Source organism: Taeniopygia guttata, chromosome 5 (assembly GCF_048771995.1).
Source record: "Taeniopygia guttata chromosome 5, bTaeGut7.mat, whole genome shotgun sequence".
Taxonomy (NCBI): Eukaryota; Metazoa; Chordata; class Aves; order Passeriformes; family Estrildidae; genus Taeniopygia; species Taeniopygia guttata.
The window spans coordinates 19,111,371-19,137,696 of record NC_133030.1 but is presented as its reverse complement, the minus strand read 5'-3'; the positions used below and the strand labels follow the sequence as shown (position 1 = coordinate 19,137,696).

At 41.9% G+C, this 26,326-nt stretch overlaps 1 protein-coding gene across 23 annotated transcripts in view; it reads left to right on the top strand.

Moving 5' to 3' along the window:
• Positions 1–26,326, top strand: part of BRSK2 (BR serine/threonine kinase 2) — a 303,186-nt gene that overhangs the window by 186,249 nt on the left and 90,611 nt on the right. For all 23 annotated transcript variants that reach the window (XM_072929769.1, XM_072929773.1, XM_072929770.1 and 20 more), the window contains exons 3-4: positions 11,595–11,680; positions 23,729–23,869. In XM_072929769.1, the coding sequence (XP_072785870.1) occupies positions 11,595–11,680; positions 23,729–23,869 (227 nt within the window). The remainder of the gene's footprint in view (positions 1–11,594; positions 11,681–23,728; positions 23,870–26,326) is intronic.

Here is a 26,326-nt window from a genome sequence, read left to right as displayed (position 1 = left end):
TCTCTATGATTTCACAGAATGCGGTTGTTTTTATGTGTCTTCTGTGGTAGCACAAGGAATGCACTCTAAAATAAAGAACAGGCTAGTAACATTGCTATACTCTAAATACAGGAACATGTGGGCAGCAGAATAATACCAAAGGACAAGACAAAACTGTGGATAACCCTCAAGTTGTCCACTTGGCATGGAGTGAGACTGTTACCAAGGAAGAGAAAAACTCTGTTATGTAGATCTCTGCAGGGAAGAGGGATGGCCTCCTAAAATCACCACAATTCCATACCAACTGCTGATACTCTGAGTTCTGTATGGTGCAAGGAGAGCCCCTCTGTGCTACCTGCCTCACAAATGTGTTTGCATAAGCCAGGATTCAACACGTGAACCTCGCAGCACAGGCACTGTTTCCTCATATCTGAGGTTACTGCTGGGCTTCCTCAGCATGGCATCCACCTCTGCAAGATTTTGGTTGCTTTTTTGTCTGTCCTGTGTTTGTGTGGGAGGCAGTATAAGCTTGGGGAAAAGGCTTTCTCATTGGAAAGAAGGGAGCTAATTATGTCGCCTATAAAGAAAGGTAATTGGTTTTCCTTTCTGCAGAGAGAGGATGACAAGAACAGCATCCTTTGCTGACTAATGAATGTGATCTCTTGAAGAAAACACTGAAAGGTTGGGTTGGGAGGTGGTTACATCTGGCCCAGCTGTCCATTTCAAATATTGCTGGTTTCAAATTTAGCCTACCATCTTCTCAGCAAAATGTTTGTGAGCACTTTTCGATCTGCACATATATATATTTTTTAAGTATTTGGCAGGTGCAAGGGAGTTTGATTTAGATTGTGAAAGGAGAATGCCTGTATATGTGCCAAGGCATCCCAAGGTGTACAGGCCTAAGGTGGTATGATTTAAATGAGCCCCAGTTTTCAAATTCTCATCTTTTTTCTAGAATGCATTCTCTGCCACTTTCAGGAATAACTGGAATAAGCATGTCCATCCAAGTCCACTGTCCTCAGAGAATTAAGCTAATTTGCTAAACGTTGGAACTTTCCTGTTGCTTTACCTAAGTAATTTTTGAGTCATTAGCACTTTCTTTAGTAATGTGTTGTCACCTGACTTACCAAAGTGTTGCATCCTATCTTTGCTCTTCATCAAAAGCCAAATAGCTGTGAATTCTGTGTTAGATGTGATACACAGGACAGATACAAAGGAATGGGAAGAGACTCAAATAATGGCACCTAAGTTGACTATTTTGAAGATGCACAAGCACAGCTTCTTCAGAAATAATAAAAACACCACCTTCTAAAATGTGAAATGTCTTAATTTCACTGCTCTCTCTGATCTTTGTGCAACAATGCTGTGCTGGTGGGTGAATCTGCACTGCAGTACAACACTTGTCACAACAGTATAGCTTGTTTTGGAGTGACACAGGTAATTCAAGACCATACTGCAGAAGTGATTGTCACTATGTGGAAAAGAGGACCTGTTTTAGGATAGGGAATATGTTTGACTGTGGCTTAGTATGCTGAAGCTGAAGAATTCAACTTAGAATGGCTCTGAAATACTGCAGGATATGAGAAGTAATGTCTGAGGTACAGATTTGTAAATAGAAAGGCAGGCCTCATATTACAAGACCCATCTCCAGAGACCTAGAACTCAAAGATGGAATTTGCCAATCATTACTGGCTGGCTCTGGTCTCAATTAGTAGTAAGAGTCCCATGAATTTTGAGATAAGGAGAGATAGCCCAATGCCAAGTACTTCTGAAAGTCTGATCTGACTGAATAATGTATTGGAAAACATAATGAAGATGTGACAAATTATTGTATTCAGTACCAGAGCATATGCTGGATATGGCCAGAGGTGTCTTGAGTCCTCATTTCCGAAGTAGGTTCAGACAATGAGGAGAAAGAAAGACTGAGCTTATCCCCATCACTTGTTTTGAGATGCTTGAGAAACTATCTTTACAATGTTGTTTGTAAACCTGGCTTGCCAAGAGGCTTCTTGATCCTGATATTGATGTTGATAGTCTGCAAGATGTCATCAGCACCTCCAGCAATAAGGGACTGGTGTGTGATGAGAAGGATATGAGAAGAGCAGAGATAAAATAACTGAGAAACAAAATGTTCCTTCGTTGCTGTCTTTGATCTCTTAACTCCCAGCTGTGAGAGATGCTGGTTGCTGATGGCAGCAATGGACTAATTTTCTGCAGCTTCTGTTGCTTGTACAAAACAGAGGAAGATGTTGTCTTCACTGAGGGGAGTACAAGTCTTGCTGTAATGTCTTGTTGCAGGCTGAACCTGAGGAGAGGCAGGGAGTAAGCACAGGCAGCCTCAACACTGAGGCAAAATAGGGAATTTTATTTCCTCTTATTTCCTCTTCTCCTCTCTCTTTCTGCCTCTTGCTTTGTACTTCAATTCCTGCCTTATTAGTCATTCTTTTGAAGATTAAAACCCAATGGAAAGTTCCCAGACAGTGCTGCTGTCTTTGCTGTATCCCTGATGTGATGGAAGAAGTGACAGGCACCACAGACAAAGCTGTTGTGTCAGGGTTAGCATAATTGTGAGAGCTTGTGCCTTTTCACTAAACTGAGGCGCAGTAGGTGAGAGAGGGGAAAGTTTTATGACAGCCATTTAACTGTCCCCCAGTAGTTTACTCCTGATCTGGAGCTGACACTGAGGTCGCTAATTTTGTTGTGTGAGTCACCAGAGCTGAGAGAACAGGCTTTGAGCTCATGTGCTGTTGGTTACAGCAAATAGGTAGCCAAGAGATAAAGATATTAAGAGGTTACTGCTGATCTCCCATGCTGTTCAGGCCAGTTTTGCAAGATATGAAAAAATATGCTTGTGGTTGAGGAGAAACCAAGAAAAAAGTTAAAATCCCACATCCAGATCAATGAGCAGGGATGGCTGGAACTGAAGCACTGGTTTGTGCCATTACAGGGATACACCAGATATGGTCATGTCCCTAGAGAGACACAGTGGGGGCAGATTTATGGACAAAGCAGACTGATTTTTTATCACAGATAAGAAGAAGTAGTTCTTGGGATCAGTCAGTTCTTGGGTGTCCCTAAGATGGAATGGACATAGAGGTACCAATGTAGAGCTGGTGCATGTGAGGTGGGAGCTGCTGTTTATGCTGTGGGGTGGTAGAAGCCATTGGCTACTACTGGGGCAGCAGAACTGGGCTAGAGGGTTGCTTGGCCTCCCTGAGTAGCCAGCCACTGGCTCCACACTTTGGCAAGAAGGCCTCCCCTCAAGGCTCTATCTTAATTGCAAAGCAAAGTGCAAACATGAACTCTGTGAATATGTGTTGCCCTTGGCCTTTTCACAGTTCCTGGATGAGGTCCATGCTGCTGTTTGTCTGGGATGGTGTTCCTCTGGGAGATGCAGTTGTGTTTCAACACCATGTTTTGGAAACAAAGGGGTGAGCTGTGGGTTGGTTCAGACTCTGCTTCTGTGACAGCTGTGAGAGACTACTGGGCTGTAGGATCCCTTCTACACATCAGCTGTTAGAATCTCACTAAGTTTATTAATTCAGCTGAAAAGAGATCCTAATAGAAAAATGCATACAAGTATCTGTCTAAAGAGTTAAGGGGCAACTAAAAGTGAATGACAGGAGACTATAGCAGAATAACAAAAATCATATTATCTGTTTTCCACTCTTTGAAATCAATGATGTTGTTAAGCTTGTTGTGGAGAAGGGCAAGGCAGGGATGGAGTCTGACATGCTGCCTCCAATCTCTGCAGAGCCCCAGCTGTTCTGCCTTCTCCTGGAGCATTTATTACCTGCTTTAGTTCTTCTTAGGGAACCAGAGATGGCCATTAAGGAAAGATGTAGAGAAGGGAATAGCAGCAATCCCATTGATTGCTTCTGGAAGAGTATTACAGAAAATGTAAAGGACATTTGTGTAAGACAATGCCAAAGAGCTAAACAAGACCAGTGTGACTAATGGAGAAAAAGAGGAAGAGAGAGAAAGAGGTTAGTTGAGACGCATAGGAAATGGTAGAGAAGTCATCCTTTGAAGCTTTTCCAAAACTGTGCTTTTAAATTTCTTCCTATTGATGGTGGACTCCCTCAAGGATCCAGTCCACGGTACAGTCAGCATCACTTCACTGCCTCTGTCCCATTCCTAGGTGCTCTTGGGAACCCCTCTGCCTTATCATATCCTCAACCAATGCCTCTCAGAAGCTCCACACTATATTTTTGGCAGAACATTTTGCTGTGCTGTGCTATACTGATTCCTTTGTGCTTGCCCATATTTCCCTAATGGGATTCAGCATCTTCTACATTCTCCACACACTCTGGCTCCAGCATTCCAGAGTTATGTTTGGTATTGCCCATATTAAATCTGTAGTGTCTCAAATAATACAAGAAGTTCTGCACCTTATTATTTGAAGCTGAATTCTCCGTACCCCTTAATTTTACAGCTTATTTCTCTGTGGGGAGGGACTGTTTTACTGTAGCTTAGCATAGCAGCCCACAAGGCATTAAATGTTTAGGGCTGCACCTTCTCTCTTCAGAAGAAGTAACTTCTGCTGGGGGAAAATTACTTATGAATTGCACTACTTTCCTGCACAGGGCTATATACACCCCTGAAACGAGCTCAGCATACATTTGTATACAGGCTACCCAGGGAAGAAGTGGTTGCAGCACCAAGCCTGACAGAGTTGAAGAAGCATTTGGGCAATACTCTCAGGGACATGGTGTGACTCTTGGGGTGTCCTGTGTAGGGCCTGGAGTTGGACTTAATGACCCTTGGGGGTCCCTTCCAGCTCAGGTTATTCTTTGATTCTGTGCTTTGCTAGAGGGAGTAGACTTACAGCTCTGCACTTGGGGTGAGCACTGTAGATGTGGCATGGCAAGGAGGGCTGCACACATGTCAAGGACTGAGTGTGCTGCTTTGGAAGAGTGGTTGCCAGTGTTCACACAGACTTAGCTGTGGCTGCAGCGTGGGGCTGGCAGGTTTCTCATAAATGCCAGGCTGGGTGCACATGAGTTATAGAAAGCACACTGTACATTAACATTAAAAACCAGTATAAGGAGGGAAAAAGAAAGGCAAGTCAAAGATCAGGTTATTTCTCTTGCAGAGTGGCTGCAGATTTGTGTCCTGTGTCCTGCACTACTTAGTGAAGGCAGCCAGGATGTGGCACTCGCTGAAGGTGACAGGAGGCACAGGGAGGCTATTTGCCTTCCAGTAAAAGGGACCTATTCTGCTGACTGCTGGCAGAGACTTGTGTGTCAGTCACTCGTTAGCTGTGTACCACCGGGCAGCGATAATCTCAAGTGCTGAATGAATAAATCCACTCCTTGTCAGCTCCCATCAGTGTCTCTTGCATGAAGCCCTGATGCTTCTTAAAGCAGCATACGCTGCAGATAAGTCAAAGTGCCATATTTACTCAGGAGCTGATGGCAGAGCCCTGAGGAACACGGCAGGTGTTAAATACAGAGTTAAACCATGACATTCCTGGGTAGAATTTTCCTGTAGGATCTGTCCCTTCAAGACCTTGGAATCTATGTGTCAGGCCAGGCCATGAATCCTGTTGTGGATGTGCATTGGCAACAGCAGAAAGGAATTCCAAGAAAATTAACACAGTATCTGTCCAGGCAACTTCATACTCTCAGACTTTATGCTAAATTTTGAAATTCAGTGGAGCTTTAAGAGTTGCAGTTTTGAAGGGACTATAGAAAAAGACAAGCAGAAACTGACATTTTGGTATAATACTAGGTTGTGGAAAGTCAATTTCCCTCCTAAAGCTTCATGGTATAGAAGTCTGCATATGCAAATTTTAAAATCAAATATGCATCTCACTTGCTTCTCACACATACCTATTTTCATTTATGGGGAAATAGCTTTGAGAAGCACACATGCAAACAAAAATTGTGGTGGAATAAGCCCATAATTGAGCCCTCAGTAAAATGAGGGATTGCTTAGCTATCCAGTAATTTAGTCTGTTTGTTGTAAGTATTTTGTAGAGCATTGTCTAGCTGTCTGATTCTATGGAGATCTAAGTCTAGTTTTCCCCCTCATTTATCTACTTTTTGTAACATCTTCTTGTAATTACTAGTACTTAACAGAAAACCTGAATTCATGTTAAAACATTTAATTAGTCAAAATTGCGTAATAGAAGATTTCTTCCAGATACCACTTAATGATCATTAGAAGGTCTGATTCAAATCCCACTTAAGTCAATTGATGTCTTTTGTTGACTTCAATACATTTTGAAACCGGCTCAGTATATTCAGAAATGGGAGGTTAATGGCTACAATAGCAGCAAGAAATACTCCCCACAGATGTACAACATTCATGGTCCTCCATTTGCATTCATAACAGACTACTGAATAAGTTTTGGATAAAGGTAATGAAAGGTCATTTTACCAAAAAAAAAAAAAAATCAGCCAAATTCAGAGCTGTAGAGGAAGATACTTTAATGTTTAATCACTTAAACCCTGTTATTTTTCCACTTCAATTCTATTCAGACTCCCCTAGAAATTGTGGATGCAACTGATACAATGCATTAGATGTTTTGGTATTGCTTAGATCTGGTAATGGCTTAATCTGTTTGGAGGAATGATGTCCCATCACAGCAGTGATGACCATACAGGGCATAATGGGCCTGCAGTTACTTGCTGTATAAAGCCATTTATGCTTTAATGCTGTTCTCTTCCGATTTCAGAAGTAGCCTATTTCTGTCATTATGGGCAAGAGTGAACAGGTGACCTAGACAGTCTTCACCAAAGCCAGGCATTTTTCACCATTTTTAACTTTCAGTCCCACATAACATGAAAGCATAAGTACCAAATTAATAAAACCCCAGGTATTTTGCTGTGATATTTCTGCTATGGCAGGAACACAGACTTTTCAGAGAATCTAATATTAGTTTTTTCCTATAAGATGCCTTTGGTTTTGCCACTTCAACTCAGTGAAATACCAGAGTGATTTACTCTGCTTTCTGTGCTCTCATCATGGAAATGCAAATTACTGCACAGCAGGCCAGACATTAGAGAAAGTAGGTGCTCTGGTACAAGGCTTCCAGCCTGAGTTCTAGCCTGAGGAGTTGGACAAGCAGCCAAATCTCTGCATCCTTTGAAGTTCATTCTGAATGTAGAGAGTTCTGAATTCAGAAAAGGTCATTCTGGATGAGTTTCTCATAACTGAGGGACAGCCATGAATTCTGAAAACTACTTCATTAGTTACTTCAAAGTAGGGTCAACATTAGAGAGGGTTTGATTTTCACAAGAAAACCTACCATGCCTTCCCTCCCTGCACCATTTTGCTCTGTGAGTAGAGAAAACAGCATAACATGTTTGCATCCTGCAGGGCTTTGCTGCCCTTCCCCATTTCTGCAGCTCTGGAATTCCTTCTCAAAGCAGCGTTCTGAGCCATATGGGAGCTACTGATGCTAATGGAGAAAGAGGGGGCTTTCTGGTGTGCTGTTGGTGAGCTTCAAAGCTTCCAAGGAGATATGTCATCTGCTGTTCGCCAGCTTTTTGCATGTAGGTGTACTTTGAAAAACTGCTAGCAATGGTTGTTGCATAGTGCTTGCACAGGTTTAGTAGATAAAATACAGCCTGGTAATATGAGACAGCTGTGAGCCTCATTTTTCAAGGAGCAGATGGGTCATGAGTGACCCTATAGCTACTGAGCTAATGAATGCAAGAGAAAAGCAAACTTTCCTTCTGCACTGAGACAAACTATCAGGCTCCCATGACCTGCCTTCCTTGCCTTCTTAGTGAATTAACACCTCGTGTGCCTGACTTAAAAGGCAAGACATCAGAGCACTTTCTGCCAGTGACAATTTGCTGACAAGATGGGCTTAAACCAGAGAGATGTGATTTCCTGTGGGGGAGAATGACAGTGAAGTAGAGATGGAGGAGAGGGATGCAAAGTATTGCATGATTCCTCTACGGGTCACGTTGCTCCCATGTTGCACTTTGTCATTAGCTGAATCACTGGAGCATCCTGTCAAATCAACCTCCTGCACAGATTTTTAGAACCTCTAATTGGCACCTGCATGGCACCTGCACAGATACATGTTACCAGTGCATCTCCTTTTGCCCTGCACAGCGTTTCACAGCTGTTTCTCCCAGTTTCAAAGCACAGTCAGTAGCCCACCACGGTATGAGGCAACCCTGGCTTTAGTTGAGATCCTGTGATGTGACCCAGCGTTTGTGTAACAGAAAAGCTTTGCTTTATTCCTTTCTCTTTTAACCATTAGGCAAATGTTCCTCCATGTTTCCTGTTTATCACAGGCTCTGAACCTCCCTAGACAGGCTATTCTGAGCTTGCCCTGCTTTCTGATAATTGCATGTGCATTAAAGTAAACACCCCTGCAGGGTTTCTCCTCTCCCCTGTCCTTGCCAGCTCAGAGCTGGACAGCATTCCATGGTTTGCAAACACAGGGCTGCGCAAAAAAAAAAGCAAAGCTCTGGGGAAGAGGGCAAAGCTGCATGCTATTTCAAGCCTCTCTTATTTTGCCAATGAGTTCGGATATCTCTCCTTTCCTAGCGACATGATGGCTCCTATGTCCTCCTGAGCCATGCATCAGTGACATTGCTATCGAGATCTACAACCTTTGTCCAACCCGTATCAGTTACTGGCTTCTTTGTAGGCATATAAAAATTTACCAGGATGCAGGGGAGTCACCCATCGGTACTGACTGCAGCAATAGTTCTGAGAAGGTGGTCTGTTGCATATTTCTCTGAACTCTTGTTTTGCTTTAGAAGGACAAAGAGGCAGGGCACTGCTGTAAGATTTTTTGAGGATAAGCTTTATCAGACTGCTGTTTAGAGAACTGGGAATATCTAGATCCTAAAATAATACAACTGTTTGTATCTTGTGCCTCTACATAGGACAAAGTCCTGCACTACGAGAAGTACAGTAATGACATTTTTCCTTTATAAATGCCCTTTCATTGAACATCTTACTTGAGATAAGTAGATCAGTTTTGTCCTTGGTTTACAGATAGAAGAGGTAGCAGACTGGAAAGCTGACTGGCACAGACAGCACACCACTGAGCTGAACACACTGCAGTCAAATACCGCCAGGCACATCAAGACAGATGTTCTCTACATACCTGCCTTGAAATTGAGACCCCAAACTGTATTTCCTCTTAGGATTTAGTTCCCAGGAATATAAAAATATGCATAGAACCTTTTACACTCACACACGGTGGCAGAAAAACAACTTGGGTTAATTCTTTTCAGCTGGTTCCTAGAGTAAATCTGTAGGTCGTAAGTAGATACTGCCTTTCTATTCTGATTGTCTGTTACCAAACATAGCCCACACAGTGCTGTAGCTGAATTCCCTCCTCCAAGTGGTAGCCATAAGTCACGGCCTCTTCTCATGTTTTAGGACAGTAACCAAGCTGGACCCTGACTGGATGCTGCCATCCATCACTCACTTGATGTGAACTTACATTGCCACTGAACCAACCGAGAGGTTTCTCTGAAGTGAAACACCAAGGCAGTTACACAGCCCGTCTGCAGGGAGTTTTATTTTTCATAGGAATACTGGGGTTGGATTATCTTTGCCATAGCTAGTGCACTGGTCACATTCCCCATGAAATACTTGTACTTCCCCATCCAAAAGGAACTTTGTTGGAGTTGCAGTTTCTGAGCAGCTGCAGTACATGTTGCTGATGGTGAATCTCAGTACTACTGGGAGAGTGTTGTGAGAGTGGGTGCTTCTTCCGTTTTGTTTTTCCTCATTTTTGAAGCAAATCCAACTTTTATCAATTATAGGGTTGAACAAGCCCTCTGCAAATATCAGTGCATATCTTGTAAGAGAGAAGAGTAACAGGTCTTTTTGAAGAGGAGGCAAAAATGGAATAAACTAGCTACCCCCTGGGTCTGTGGTGAAATAGCTGAACAGTTGAAATCTACCCAGCTTTTGTTTCCTGTTTGTGTAAGTAGCTTTCATCAGAGTGCTGGTCATGAGTAAGTTAACACCCACAGACCTGTCACCATGAAGCACTGTGTATCACTGAATTCCTAGCAGTTCTGGCAGTGCTGAACTGTGTACATACATGTTTAACTGCATTCCCCAATTCTCTGAAGGAGCTATTTTCAGAGATCCCAAGTGTGGAAGTGGAATCTCTCAGATGACTTTTGACTCTGCAGAGAGGAATAAGTGTATTTGAAAGACTGAGATTGGCACATGTACAAATATACTTTCTTCCATCCTGGTATGTGAGGAAGGCTAAGGATGATGCAGTGCAGAAGTTGCTTTTGCTGTTTTTATGTGGCGCTGCAGAGGAAGAGAGATCTGGGGTGATAACCAGCATGCTGGGAAATCCTCCTCTGCCTGGTGCTGCAAACTACCACTTTCTAATTTCCTGCAGAGTATCTTACTGGCATTGAGGTAAAGTTGTCTATGTTCAGGCTTAGCAGAGGATGTTCTCTCAGGAAGTTAAAGGACATCAAGAACCTAAAGGTGTACTGGGGCAAGTTCCTGATTACTCATCTGATCCCTGCAGAGAGACATTAAGGGATGGTTTTGTAGTTTGTTCATGGTTTGTTTGTCAGTATAGCAGCTCTGGGACAATCAGTTATTTAAAGGACTGAAAAAAATACTACCTGGTTGTCCTTGTTTGCTTCTTTAGGTCTTTTTCCTGCCTTTGTGGATTCCTTGAAATTCAGCATGCCCGACTGTGCAATGCTTTCACTGCATCTTGTTGCAGTGTTGCATCTTGTTCACATACCCAGAGTCTCCACAGTGCTACATTAACTCCCTTAAATTTAGCCCAGGTCAAATCAGAGCAGTTACAGTGTGGTTTCGAGCAGCAGAGCAATTTTGCTAACAGCTGAGGAATTGCACTGACTCCATCTCTAATGAATACGCTTAGTGGTCATGATAGGAATTTTGGGTGAGAACAGGGCTTGCACTAATTACAGGGACTTAGTCACAACTTGTTAACTCAGCACTGAAAACATGCTCTTGGAAGTAGCCACACTTGAGCAGACTGGGAATTGAGGGAAAGCACAGTCTTGCACTTAAGGCTCTGAATACTGCATCTCCACTAATCTGGTTTAATTTCTTGTTCTGCCTTGTACTTCTTATGTCACTTCTTATATTTCTTTCCCTTTCTGCGCCTCAGTTCTGGAGCTATAAAATCACACTGCTGTTTATCTTTTCCCCTACATGCATGGCAAGTTCTTCAGGAGGGGGATTTTCTAACATTAATTGAGTATGCAGTTTGTAGAGCAGCCATACCTGTGGCTGTGGGAGGTCAGGAGAGCCCTCTGTGACACCTTAGAGTTTCTGTACTTTGAGAATATGTCATTGCTTTTGGATTGTGAGGCAGGAGCAGCCTTGAATGCTCATGTAACTCCCACAGCTAATTTTCTTTGGTAGATTTGAGACTTTTCTTTCAACCTTGAAATTTTGCTGGTTTTCAGTTCTGCAGGGCAGGGAGTGCTGAGGCTGAATAAATTGAATTTTTCTTAAATTATGTAAGTGCTAAATAAGATACATTGTTACAATTTTCCGTATCCTCTGCATATGAGGAGGAGTGGAAAATGGATAAATGGGAAGAAAATGTGTGACAATACCTAATGTATTCTAAGACCAAGCTTCTAATCTTCTCTGTTTCTTTTTGTTTCTTCCAGGTGGAGCGGGAAATAGCCATCCTGAAGTTGATAGAACATCCCCATGTTTTAAAGCTGCATGATGTTTACGAAAATAAAAAATATTTGTAGGTATTACTGGCTTTTGCCAGAGGAAGGGGAATGGAAGGAGGAAGGGAGGGAGATCAGGGTTTTGGAACTTGGTAACGTTTCTGAAAGAATGGAACAGTTGTGTTTTCACCCTTTGCTGGTGTCTGTGTGATATTTGGTATTTGGATGAGGAATGAACACTTATTAGTTCCCTGGCTTTTCTCATGTTCTTTCCTGTACTTTCATGGAATCATTAAGGAAAATTTATCATTGTCCAACCAGTAACCTACTGCTGCCATATCCACCACTAAATCATGCCAAGTGCCACATCCACATGTTTTTTGAACACTTCCAGGAATGATGATTCCCCTACTTCCCTGGACGGTCTGTTTCAATGCCTGACCACCCTTTCAGTGAAGAAATTGTTCCTAATATCCAATCCAAACCTTATTTGTGTGATTTAAGGCCATTTCCTCTCACCCTGTCACTTTTTAACTGGGACAGGAGACTGACCCCCACCTGGCTACAGCCTCCATTCAGCAAGTTGTGAGAGTGGTGAGATCCCCTCGAGTTTGCTTTTCTCCAGGCCAAACATAGCGACTCCTTCAGCCACTCCTCACAGGACTTGTGCCCTAGACCCTTCATTGTCCTTCCCTGGACATTCTCCAGCACCTCAATATCTTTCCTGGGGTGAGCCTTTACTTATAAGAAATTTATATGCTGTTTCTTTTCCTACTTAAAGTAGAAGAAAGGGGACAAACCAATGTTTTCTCTAACACAGCAAGAGAGAATAAAGGCTTGTACATGTAAGATCTGGAACCATTTTGAATCAAAGCTGTAACAGACTTAGACAGTAGATAATTTGGATAACCTCCTTTGTCTAACAGTTTTCATTGAAACCCTCAGCTCTCACTAGAAGTGTTTTAAATTTTCTCCATCAGCAACAGATTTTGGTTTTAAAAGCCACTGTAATCCCATAATGGTTCTGCAGTGACAGTTATGTAGCAAAGCTTTTTTTAAGATTTTTTTTTTTCTACAGATCATTACCAGTGCCATATAGAGATGTTGTTCACAGACAAACACTTTAGCTTGATTTAAGGCACTAAATACATCGTATCTGTTGTCAGACAAACAGGCCACATTAATCATGACATGACAGGACAAAAATCAATGTTCTCCAAATAGAAAGGGGTGACCCAGTAGGGAACTCTGCTATATCCAGCTTTTTAACAGGTTGTTACAGGTAGAAGAGAGTGGTTAAAAAAGATTAAACCGTTTTTAAAAGTCACCATCCACTGGTGACCTCTTTTTAGTGTCTCAACACAAGAAGGGAATGACTGTTTATCCAAAGAAAGTGTGTTGAAGGGAGGTAACAGTCCCTCATGGACTATTCGTCCAGTCTTGTTACTGGAGCAATGAATTCCTATTCTGAGAAGTGAGGCCTCTCGGCCTAAGGGTTAGCTTAGTAGAGCAGGCAGTAATTTCCTTTGGCTTCCCCCTCCTCCTTTGGGGCAGAGCCTGATATCCATGGTGGAATGCAGTTGCCAGAAAGAACTGGGTGGAGACTGGCTCAGATGTTTCCAGAGCTGAATGCTCTGTCCTCAGTGGCATAAATGGTCATGGCTCCATGAAGCCCTGTTTGCTGCAGATGAGGACAGAGGCCCAGATCTGCTCTGTGTGCAGACAGGCAGCAAAGGGAAATCAGGCTTTGCAGGGAGTCTGTTCTCCTTTAATCCTGGAAAGAGAGGCAGAGGATATTTTTTCTGTATTCAGGTGAAAGGGGGAATGAGACCACTTTTTTGATTAAAAGAGAGGGAATGTTCTTCTTCACAATGTTGGTTTCTGTGTTGTGTAACCCTAGGTGTACACACACAAGTACTCTTGCACAAACAGAGCAAATGGTGGCAGTGGTGACAATGTATGAATACACACAGAAGAAAGGCCATGAGGGGATGGGCTGTAGAGGTGCTGAAGTTTTCTTCTTGTTCTGAATGCCTGTGAAGCCAGAAGCTGAGCTTTTCTTCTTTACTCCAGAAGACCTGGGGGCTATTTTGTTCCTTGGAAAAAATATCTGGTGCTCAGAGCAGTGGGAATGGTGTTACACTATTATTAAAAAAAATACTGAATTTATTGTCAGGAAAGCATCTTCATGATGAAAATCACCTTGTAAAGGAAAGCATCCCATATCTTTAAGCTATGTCTGGATATTCTGGCTTCTAAAAAATGTTAGGCTCCAAAGCATGCTTTGCCAATGACCATTTAGCCTTTAACAATCACTAAGTCTGCTTTGTGCTGTAGCTTCTCTGCCTGTAAGATTAAGCTGTCTGCATCCCCCTGCAAAGGCACCAAATCCCTCTGCTGAAAGATACTGACACTGAAAGAACAAATGACTGTTAATTAAGTTTCATTTTTTATAAGTCGCTATTTTAAAGAAAGGGCACAATGCAGAGCTTCTGCCAAGCCTCCGTGTTCAAAATTAGAAACAGCTGTGGCCTTTGATAAATCTGAGAGGTGGGAGAGAGTGCCTGTGGAGGGTGAGGTGTTGCAAGTGTGTGGGGGCTGAGAACTGTGTTTGCATGTACCTTCCCAAATAATAAGACACAGTGACCTCTGGTTCTCACCAGCATCAGGAAAGGGATTGCTCTCTAGTTGTGGCAGCACCTTTCCATCATGCATGCCATCCCAGCTCTAGCAGCAGTGGCATGGTTTCAGAGAAGCTCATGAATTATGGGTGATATTTCAGAAGCCAGAGACTAATCACAATGCAGCACTGGGGAGCATTTCCTCAATAACTGTTAATTTCACAAATCATGTTTGACTTTTAGTTTATGATTTAATTTGTGACAAGGGGCTTTGGTTGAGTAGATTCCTAATGCAACCATGAATCAAATCCTTTTTCCACAGTTTATTTAACAGTGAGAATGATTTTTTAAAAATAATAATAAAAATCTGTTAGCATATGCATGTTAGCCAAGCAGTCTTTTTCTGTTTATTTTGGTAGGTTCTTTTTTGCCAAGATAGTTGGAGGTAGCTATGAAATCCATTATTCCATCTCTTTATCCATCATTTTGAGTTGTCTTATTTAGTAAGACTGTGGACTACACATCTAGGTGTGTGAGGGGGAAACAGAGGGCACTGTGGCTCTCTGTAAGTGACATACGGCCTCAGATATATATTGTGTTGGCTAAACGAGCAATATACTGACAGCTGAATTATTTCATATTTGTTATATGATCACACTGATGGCCTTCAAGCAAGATTGGGAGTCCACAGTAACAGATAATTTAGAAATAGCTACAGACAATCAATGCCTCCATCTCTCGCATTGTATAATGTCAATAGACAAAACAGCCGGGATGGGGGTTCATCCTCCCTTTCTTAAAGTTCAAAATGAATCAAAGTGGCCTGGTATGGGGAATGATCAGTGGGCTACCAAAACTTGTGTGTGCACCAGTCAGTTTGACTAAGGAAGTGCAGACAGTCAAGAATTTTAGGGAAATACAAATCATAGAATCATCACAGAATGGATTGGGTTGGAAGGGTCCTTAAACATCATTCAGTTCCACCCCTCCCTTGCCATGGACAGGGAACCTTTTGATTAGACCAGGTTGCTCAGAGCCTCACCCAAGCTGATGTTGAGCACTTCCATGATGGGACATGTACTAAGAGAAGGAGTAAGGCAGTAACAGATAATAACAAAAATTTGATGTGTTTTGTAATACACACTGGAGGGACACACTCCTTTGGTGATTTCTGCATTGCAGATGAACATTGTGAACCTGGGGGATGATCCTCTTTTCTCTGCGTCCTGTATAGAAAAGGTCTTTCCTGAGCTGACCCTACGCAGAGTTTTATGTACTGTGTTTTATGCAGTACATTCAGCTTTTCTTTGGATCACAGAAAAGCACTTGTCCCCTGTTGGAGGAGCTGTTAGCATGGCAAGCTAAGGGCCATCAGACAGTCCACAGGAGATGGAACTTCCCTCTCCAGAGGGGGTTAAGCCAACTGATATAGTTCTGTTGCAGAACTCCCAACAGGGGTGGCATTATCTGTTTTGATCTCATTTGATTAACTATTTAGTTTCAGCTGTCAGGGGCTTGGTGGGGAGTGGAAATTAAACAGAAAAAAACCCCGCATACTACACCACTCATGCCTTTTTCTTTCAGGTGGTAATACTGGTATTTCTCGATTCCCTTTCCATTGATATCTGTGTATATATATCTGTAAATTTCTATATCAAGATGCATACAGATATTTGTGTATATATGTGTGGATTTACGTTGAATGATTTTCAAATCTTCACATTTAATATTTCAAATTTTGTGGCAGCATTTATTTTACATCTCTCTGTCATCCAATTTGATCAGCATTTTCAGCAAGAATCTGTTTTGAGAGGAGTGGACACTAGACAATTGTTCTCTGAAGTGTGCCATGCATTCCTCAGCACCTTTTTCAAATATAAGTGCCTTTCTCATCTTTCATTAGTACAGTGCTATCACTGGGCAAGTGCCCAAATCTCATTTCAATGTACTCAACACACCACCTCCTGATTTCAGAGATAAAGGTGCATCACAATGAGGCAGATAAAATTAAAATGTCCTCCTAGCTGTGCACAACTCGTGTTTCTGGCTCATAGAAAACCAGGTGACAGCAGGAGTCAAGGACTTACAGTTCTGCTGGTGTCTGCAGAGGCCTTTGTGCTGCCTGGCCTCTCCTGGAGTTTTCCTGTAATTCTGTTTATTTTTGTTGAAAACTAATTGGGAGGTGCCAGAGGATGCAGAAAAGAGGAAAAAAACATTCTGTGTGTTCTTGTTAGTGGTAGGCCAAAACTTTGGCGTTCAATTCATCTGCAGGGAAACCTGTCTAAAGGCAGAGAGAGAGTTCAGAAAGTCAGAGTGGCTCCAAAGGCTCAGCACTGAAAATTAATTTTGTGGTAGGTGTGCACCTTGGTAGTGAGGCTGTGGGATGTCAGGTGCTGTGATAGGGGGAAAGAAAATAGGATTGGAGGGCAGAATAGCATTCTACCTGAGCCTTGATTAGAGCTAAGGAAAATATTTGTAACCAGCTACTTTGACCCCCTTTTCTTCTGCTGTTGACTTGTTTTAGGACTGTCTGGAATGACAAGCATGTGTAGCCAGAAGAAAGCCAGTCAGTGGTAGGACTGGAGCCAGTGCAGATGAGGTTTGGAGTTCAGGGTGGGCCTGGAGACCAGGAGCTGCCAGGAGCCAGGGAAGAGGCGTGGGTGTCACCTCTCGCTAGAGGGACACCAGCCTGGCACAAAGCAGGGACTGTAGAGCTCCTGGTGGAAATTCTTGCCACACCCTGTGCAACAAAGTCTTAATAAGCTCTGCCCAAAACCCTGACTGTATCCCCTGCTCACTGCCTGACATGTAGCTTGGATACCATCCAGGCCATGATGATGGGCTTGGGGAAAAGCAGGCCCGTAGTGGAGCAATTCTGTGGCATGAGCAATTCTGTGAGATGTTGCTTCAGAGCCACAGTACATTCTCATGCCTGACTTCTCTTTTAGGCTCTGGTAGGCAGTGTTGTGTGTGTCTGGGCCCTGGTTGTTACAGCAAAGGCCACAGCTCTGAAGAAGAAAGCCCCCAAGTATAGAGTCACTAACAGAATTGCAGCAGTGACCTGATGAGTGTTGTCTCAGCTCTGTCCATTCTATGCTGAGGATCCCTCTGGCTAAATCCATTCCATATCATGTGCCCATATAGGATGGCTGCTGCAGTGCCTTGGCATTCACAACTACACACCACAATGGCACTGCTCAAAACATCTTTCATCCCAAATAAATCAAAGGTACAGAGCACAACAGCATAATCTCTTACTATCTCTTTTCCCCAAAAGCCCCAACCTGTTCATGCCAAATCAAACCATGACCAGCAATCAAATGCAATATCCATTCAAACATGCAAACTCAAGTTAAAATTGTCTTTTAGAAAACAGAAATTTAACACATGCACATTTTCTCGCAGGCAAGGGGGGAAGAAAAAATACAGAGCTCCTGGCCCAGTGCCAAATAAGGGTTTAAAAATTCATGCCCGCCATAAGAATTTATATAACTTCTGAATAATTTATAGGCTGTGCCAATAACAAGGGGCTTCATCTCTGATAGAGATTATTTAATCAATAGAAAACAGTGCAGAGAAAAAGCTGTCAAAGAACAACAGAGCATGTCCGCCTGGGCAACTTTTAACCTCTTCCCTGCCACATATATGTTCAACCATATATATGTATGGAAGGACATTTTGCAAGTAGAGTGGTAGCCTGGAAGGAGAATCATCAGTTCTTTTTTCTTCAAGAGATTTTTCTTTGTCAGTCTGTTGTTCTCCAAGAGAGATCCCTTTGAAATGTAGTGAGCTTTCTAGCTTTCATATTAATTGGTCAAAAGGAGTAGCCAGTTTCTTGTGAATCATTTGCCAGAATTACTGTGAGATGGCCTATGGTTCATCAAGGTTGTGTCAGTGCCAGCTCTACCATTTGTGGTGCAGCCATTTCAGTCTGTGTTTCATTCTGTGGCAAAAGAGAGTTTTACAGCTGTTGGCACAGTAAACATCAGGACAGAAGAGAACTAAAGATTTATCTGTCTTTATGATGGAGATTCCCACCTGATGTTTTATGTCTTTGAGTGTATCTCTTTCTATATAACTGCAGCTGGGTTTTGCATCTGGCTGAATCCATGCATCTTAAAAACCAACAAGTGCCACATGGATATCTAGTCAAATTCTAGCATCGTAAGAGCTCTAGGACATTGCTCAGTGATGTGTGGTGGTACCCAGTAGTACATTCAGGCTTACATAGAAAAGCAACTTGAAAATCTAGTTGTTTAGGTTAAGAAAAGTTGTGCTTTATATATGTAAATGTCATATCACTTAATAAAAATAAATTATTAACTACTTCCCTAACAGACAGCTAATTGCAACCGCTGATGGACAAACCTGCTATTGCCTGACTAAAACAAAATGTATGAATTTATTTTCATCCTAGAGCATCAGAGAGTGTTTGTTGGTAATCCTAATTTTTTGCATTTATAATACTTACCTGAAATACTTTGTGTTTCAGCATGAGCTTTCATCTAGAGATCACTCCATTTAACACTTTTATAATAATAAATACATAATTGGTGTAGCTGTTAGTATCTTGTAAATTGTCCTGAGAAAACAAGAGCTGCATACCCACTAACAGGCTGCTGCAGGCAATCCCATCTGGCAAGAATTTTAGCATTTCACACCATTTTTGCTACTGGCTAAAAGACAGCTTTTTGTTCTTTACAGATCATAACTGATGTGTTTGTTTGCATTGGGGGTTTTTTTTGTTGTTATTTTGTCAGAAGTATCTGCTAGTGCATGGTCCTAGTGCTCTGTGCCACTTAGTCCTTCTTTAACAGCATTTTTCCTGGCATTGCTCGGAGCCAGCCTGTTTCTTTAGTTACAATCCTGATTTGGAGGTAGCATGTAGCTGCCTTGCCTCACTGAGGGCTCTCTGAGTTATTCCTCAAAGCTCCCTAGGGCATGGGCAAAGGTACCTCTTAAGAAGTTGTGGCATGTTCCACCAGATGGAAAGGATAAATAATCATGAAAAGTGTCCTTTTTTTGCTAAGTGATAGAAGTGTAGTGCAACAGCAATCTATGGAGAAATCCTTGCTGTGCGAGCACTGGACAAGAATGGGACAATACCAGTTTACAATCTCACACACAAAGCAGCAGCTGGGAATGGAAAATCCAAGCTGCTGTCAAGCATCACAGCAAAAACCAGCCTTCAGATAGGAGCTGATGAAAACTGATTATGTACTATTTTGGTTCCTGAAAAAAATAAATAAAATGAACCAAAAAGAAAGAAAGAAAAAAGCCTAAGATTATTCTAAGCTTGCATCTCTGATGATATGTAATGGGTCATTTGAGGTTAGGAACTCAGAAGTCTTTTATTTAGAAGGTGGAGATGATGGGATGCAGATGGAAAAATGGCAAAGGCAATAGATAGAATGCTGCTGGATGCAATCTCTCTGCTCCTCTCCAATCAACACAATTATTCTTGTATTTATCTTTGCTTTTAAAGAGCAAAGTCTTGTCTCCTTCAAGCACTGAAACTCAACTAGAGCTTTTTAGTTTCATATCTTGGCTTGTAGCGGGGACATGAAAAAATAATGCAAGATGTGGACCTTGGTGTGTATGAAAGTGAGCTGCAGCCTGTGAGAATATTTGCAATCTCCTAGAGAATATATCCAGTGAGGAAAAAGTAATTGAGACTTTATTTTTAACATACACTTGCCTTCATATTGAGTTGCAGAACCCTGCTGTTTTTCTGGCTTTTTCAGTCTCCTAGCAGGCAAAGTGGAAATTGGTGGTGGGGACAGCATGGAGCAGAAAGCACAAGGGACTACAGGTGCTAATCCCAGCTCTAATACTGGGTGACTGTAACCCTGGACAAGTCACTTGGCTTCACAATTCTCTATCAGTAAAGAACAGGAGGTTAATGCTTCTCAAAACTTCATTCTCTCATGTGAAATGCAATGATTGGAAGAGTTGGGGTGTGTCCAGAAGATCCAACACGGGAGAGCTAGGTGCTCTTACAGTCTTTTGTCCTACCATAGCTCCTGTCTGTATCAGCACAGCATGTAGTGTGCACGCGTCCTGCCAGAGCCTGGGTCTCTCCTTTCCCTGAACCTCCTTGCAATGGCTATTGCAGAACAGGTTTTCTTACATTTTTACCATGAGAAGATAGATTGATGTTGTCAATCTTACACAGACAGGATTAAAAACCCCCAAAACTTCATTCACCAGTAAGTTGCTTTTCATCTCTAAATGTAATAGGAGAAAAGTTCTGGTTATTGTTCTGGGATTTTCAGAACTTGCTTGCTTGCTTAGAATAAATTGGAAAAGTAGTACTATAACGAAGTGAGAACCTGTCATATCTGGGAAAGATAAAAGGGAAGGGAGACTCATGAAAATGCTTCTTAGTGTTTTTCTCCCCTACAGGCTATGTGTTATTTACCTTTTTCCAGATCCTCCAAGAGCTGGCATTAGCATACTTCCAATCCTTTACCACTTTGCTAAAGTAAAGGATTTTAGATGCTGATGTGAACACAGAAGATTTGGATTCTTTTCTGTGCCATGGATTCAGGAAAGATGTAGCGTGTGTATGCCTTATTTTCCAGCTCAGGGAATAATGTTCTTTCTTTCCTTTGCCTTTTCTGTTTGACTTTTCAGAGTATTTATTCTCGTTTTCTGTGGAGTCATAGGCACACTCTCTCACACAGAGATGGGTAGATACAGATATGCAGCACTTAGTGGGGTTTGTGTAACTGCCCAGTGGTGCTTAGAACCAGTGCAACACTTGGAAATGTTTAAACCCCTCTTGTCAGCCTGTTTGGAAAGAACAAGTGTACTACTGCTGTGCCATGTCATGTGCCAGCAGAATGCTGGCTTGTACAGAGATGGGGCAGGTGCTGAATTATGCCCTTGTTTAACAGAAAATCTCCTAGTTGGGGGCTGCCCTAAAAAAAAAACCCACAAGGTACTGGAGGGAATAGGGCTGGAAGCTAACAACCTGAGCTCACAAATCTAGCTGCAGCTTAGCCATGTAGTGTTTGTGGAATGATCCCTGCAGCATTTCTTTCTTGCACTCAACCACAGAGGAATGTGTTTGTCGTCCTTCTCACTCATGTCATGTTGGGGGCTTTGTCAGATCAGAATACATCATCTCCTGTGCTTCTTCCTGTCCCTTGACTTGTCATAGGCACAAATCTTTTTCAAATGCTCTCCGCTGTTCATTTCCATTATTATATCTAGTGCTTCTAGGTGGCAAGCAAAAAATGAATAACCTTGTAAATGCTCCCTGTCTTTCAATTTGTTTTATTTTTCATACAATGTGTCAGTGCATTTTTGTTGAGTGTTTTTAATAAGATGAAGTTGATGAAAATAAATTGCTTCACAGTTCCTGCTGTGGGTGACAGAAATGCTGGGTCTGTATTTTTTAAAAACCATTTGTTTGAAGCCAGTGTGGAGGGTGTTCTGTATCTGTAACTGCAATCATCTTTGTAAGATACCTCCCAGAAAAAGAAAGCAGCTAGCAATTTGAATTTTGGGGGCAAGATGCACTGCTGTATACAGCTTCTTCTGGGCACAGTGAGACAGTAAGCTGTCAAGAAGAATTTTAGGATTGATTCCGTGCCAGAATTGGGTCTGCCATATTGGATAGTTAGACAGATCTGTCTCTAATATGAGAGGGAGAATGAATTCTTCAGTAAACTTCTTACCAGACTGTCTGTTAGCCAAGGCTTAGGAACCAAGGATTGGGACTTGACATTGTGGACACCCCAGTGCCCATGGTTGCTGCATATCAGCTTTCTTCTGTGTTTGAATGACTTGCTCAAAAGATCTCATGTCTATAAACAGTGATCTCCAAATTACCAGGGTGTACGCAGCAGACAGTTGGGCAACTACCCATCTGTTTGGAAAGAAGATAACCCACATATTCCAAATGGGATTTTTCAAGTTAAGATTTTTCTCTTTTTTAATTGATTTTAAATTTAAAATGCCAATATTACTATGTTTCTTTTAACTGTTTTGGTTTTGATCAAAATATGCAAAAGTACAATTTTACTTTCCTCAAGTTTATAATTTTATGGTTTTGTCAATTTTTTGTGTCTTTTTAGTATTTAGCTTATTAATATTATTAATTAAACTTATTTAGCTGGCAAGACAATACCAATGTCTGTCTTTCTGTAAGGCAGGGAAGTGCTTTCTCCTCCTGGTAGCTGGGAGCTGACACATGAAAGTTACACAGGAGATGATGATGGACCAGGAGCTCAAGTCCCACTTTTGCAAATTCAAGACTAATGCCATTATCATTGAGCAAGCTTTACTTTACTCACAACTGCTTTTAGTCCTTGTATTGTTCTAGCTTTTTGTAAGCATTGAAAACAGGACTAATTAAGACCCCAAATTTATATTAATCTTTTCATTTCAAATTCAGGAATTTCCTTGGAGATTATGCTGCATGAGATACAGAAAAGACAGTATCCTGGTTTAATTATTCCACATTGTCCACTAAAATTTGAGGAGTTGGATTAATTCTGGTAGTAAAAGTATTCTGCTGTAAAGCAGAGGGTTGAGGGATCATGCTGCATATACAGTTCAGTATGGTCTGCTGCACTGTTGGGATTGAGAAGTACACTCAAACTTGTTTGTTTTTAAAGGATTCTGTCGATGGTGTTCCTGCCACTTCCCTGGGAAAACTGTCACTCCCACTATTTGGCAACATCTCCAGAGATTTATGCACCTTTCCTCTGCTTGGCTGCCTTTCATTAGCCCTACTTAAAACAGCAAGGTGGTTCATCCATGGCAAGTCCTTTCCTTCCAGAAGGTTTCACTCTTCATTCTATGACTGCCAGCAGAGCTGTATGAGGTCAGGAGTTTCCTCTCATGCTCCTCGGCCCCCTTTGAGCCACATGTATTCACTCAGTGCCACATTTTCCACCTGAGAGTTGCAAGGCCAGGCAGCTGCCCCAGCCAATCACTGCTGTTCAGCACCAAAAGCTAAGCTTTTATATAGGCTGCACACATGTGTACTTCATTTTTTTTTATTTTTTTTTTAAATAATGTACATTGTTCACCTTTTCTTAATTCATTCTGGCTTGTTGACATCTGTCTGGTTCTGTCTGACTGCATCTTTTCCACAGCTGTTTTATAAAAGAATTGTCAGCTTGGCTAAAGAACCTGAGGCTTCTTGGTAGAGAGTCTTACTCCACTATAGCTTTGAGACCTGCTGTGGAAGCTTATACCCGATTATTCTCTGCTTCCTGTCCTGGTCTTTGGAGTAATTTTTAGCTTCCTGATTAGGTCTTGCTATGCCATTGGACTCTGAATCCAACAATGGCAGGTGTGTAGTTTGCAGAACCACTGTAAAACATACTAATCACTCCTGATTTTAAAATTCCAATTCTCTTCCACTGTTATTTCTGGAAGTGTTCCCCTTGACTACATATAAACACAAGTGTTTGTATATAACTGTGTGAGAGTGAGGGGGTTGGTGTGATCACGTACTTAAAAAATCCTGGCTTTGTGTTTTTCTAGGTATTTGGTGCTAGAACATGTGTCAGGTGGGGAGCTCTTCGACTATCTCGTAAAAAAGGGAAGATTGACACCAAAAGAAGCCAGGAAGTTCTTCCGACAAATCATCTCTGCTTTAGACTTCTGCCATAGTCATTCAATATGGTGAGTACAGCCATTTCCAATGGGGAGTTCCCTGCTACAATAAGGGGATCTTACCTTGGTACTTTTAATTTTAAGTAACTGATGTTGTAAAGCTGTAAAAGCATTGGGTAAAGTGCTGGCGTATTTTTTAATTCTTGTCCATGTGTGAGACAGTGTACTAGTCACAGACAGACTTCTCATGGAAAAGATTGTCATTTTTCACTGAAGAAGAATTAATTCACAGGGAAGGCTTTAAACAGGAAAACCAAAACCACTGAGGAAAAATAATTTAATTTCCATAATTTTTGCTGCCCTTTCTAATAACTAAGAACTACAGACACTGTATCAAAATGAATCCCTGAAGAAACCTGGGACAACTGCAAATACAGTGAAGTCATTTTATGGTTCCCTTCAGTTTTTGGAAACCTGCTGGCTTTTGGCAACCTCTACTGAGTCTCCTCTGGGCATTTGAGTCACTGTTGCCTTTAATTTCCTTTCCAGTAGGGAAGAATTTTCTTACTGACTCCATCATATTATTTAACCATGGGGTGGGGTTTAACCTGTGCTTTGAGGTACCGTTTTATATTGGACCCATTTCTCTTTCATCTTTAGGAAGTTGAGATAATTTAAATTATACTGAAATCAAGTTGTTGCACTCAGTCTGAGCACAAGAGTTTCTGTACAGCTACTGACCCATAGCTGCCTGCTCATTTCTCACAAATACAGCTCCTTGCATTTGGATTGGCTGGGAGAGAGCATTTACATTATGTCTGCATGGCTGCTTCTCCAAAGCCACAGCCAGCCACAGATCCCCCACTCCAGGAGGCCAAGGGCCACTCAGAGATACTGCAGTAGCTGGATTTGCATAATCACTGTGTGTTACTTCTCAGTAGCCATAAAGGAATTTTCTGTACCCCCAGTTCTGTGCTGAAAGCTCACAAACCAGATGGCCACAGTGAAAATGGATGTTTAAATATTTAACGTGCTCTTCTAGCCCCCTCCCCCTACATCTCTGAGTCATTTCAGCAGGAAACAGTGACTTGTAAGAGAGCATATATCTAATAAATGGAAAGGGAAAGAAGAGCCTTTCTTGAGGATATATTAAGAGTATACTGTATAAAAAGAGTATAACAGCATACTCTTAGCAGAAGAGGCAGTTCAAAGGTGGTGAATCTAGGTGAGAAGGTCCTGAGGACAATGCCTACCTGACACAGGAAGGGTTACAATAGTCAGAGAAATTCCCAGAGAAGCCAAGAGCAGGTTGCATGGCCTAACTAGAGGATCTAAGTTTTCTCTGTTGGCAGTGACCTCTGACCAGTTTTATTCTCAGAATTCCACAGTTTTTCCTCCCTGCTATTCAACTACACTGTGATCATGACCTCCTTAGAACCAGCATGATCCTTGGCAGATTGTAGGCCTGTTATTTTTTACATACACTGGACAGTGTAACCACTGGTGGCAATATTGCATACTTACATGTTTCTATTCCCAACTTGGCTTAATACGTAAGGGATCAAGTCAAACAGCACTCAAAAAATGTTTAAGTACAGCTGAAGAGAAATTATTTATGCTTCCAAATGAATATTCCAGAGGAATCAGAATCTCCATTGGGATAGAAGTTCCTACTAAGGGCATGCATATATGTACATACATGCTAGTCCTTTGGATTTGTTATGGATGCCTCTGGATCTGGGAGACTTTATTAAACTAAGTGAGGATCAGGGTAAGGCTGTCAGACAGACAGACTAGCACCTCTGTAGGTTTAACACTATGTGATATTTTCTAGGGAGATGCATATCTTTCTTGAGGAATCCATTTTCCTCTGTTAAACATACTGGATTGTGTGCAGTAGTCTCATTTGACAGTAAATCCCATCTCCTTGCTAACTCCCACCTGATGAGCATCTAGTGCTGGCTAAGTTAGCAGTAAATCATAAGCTCTGCCTCCAGGTCACTGAGACTCGTGTGGTCTGTGTTATATTCTGTGCTGTATTCTGGACAGTTATCAGAAAATCAGAGCATGCATAAATATATATGTGAGTGTAAAACTTAATCAGTTTTCCTAAGCAATGAAGCCTGACCTTGTCCTGTCGTGGGGCAGTGAAATGACAAATCATCTCATCAGCCAGGTTATCCAGTTATGACCACAATGAAAAATGAAGGCTTCTGCTTTGGTTAATGACTAAATGTGGGTGCCTCCAGCCTACTGGCAAAATAGATTGATAGTCTGGTGTCCCCACACCCATATAATAGTCCCATCTTCTTCCTGTACATCCCAAAACACTGGGAAATACCTGTGGCTTACTTTAACAGCAGCATGTAACCACATTCAGCATTCACATTGATACACCAGTATTCCTGGACCAAAGAGTCAAAAAGGATTCCTCAGTCCCCCTCAGTGAAAAGCTTTTCCCCAGTGAAAAGCTTCTGCTGCTAAGATGTGGAGAGATCACCTCTGTCTGAGAGGTATTTTCAAACC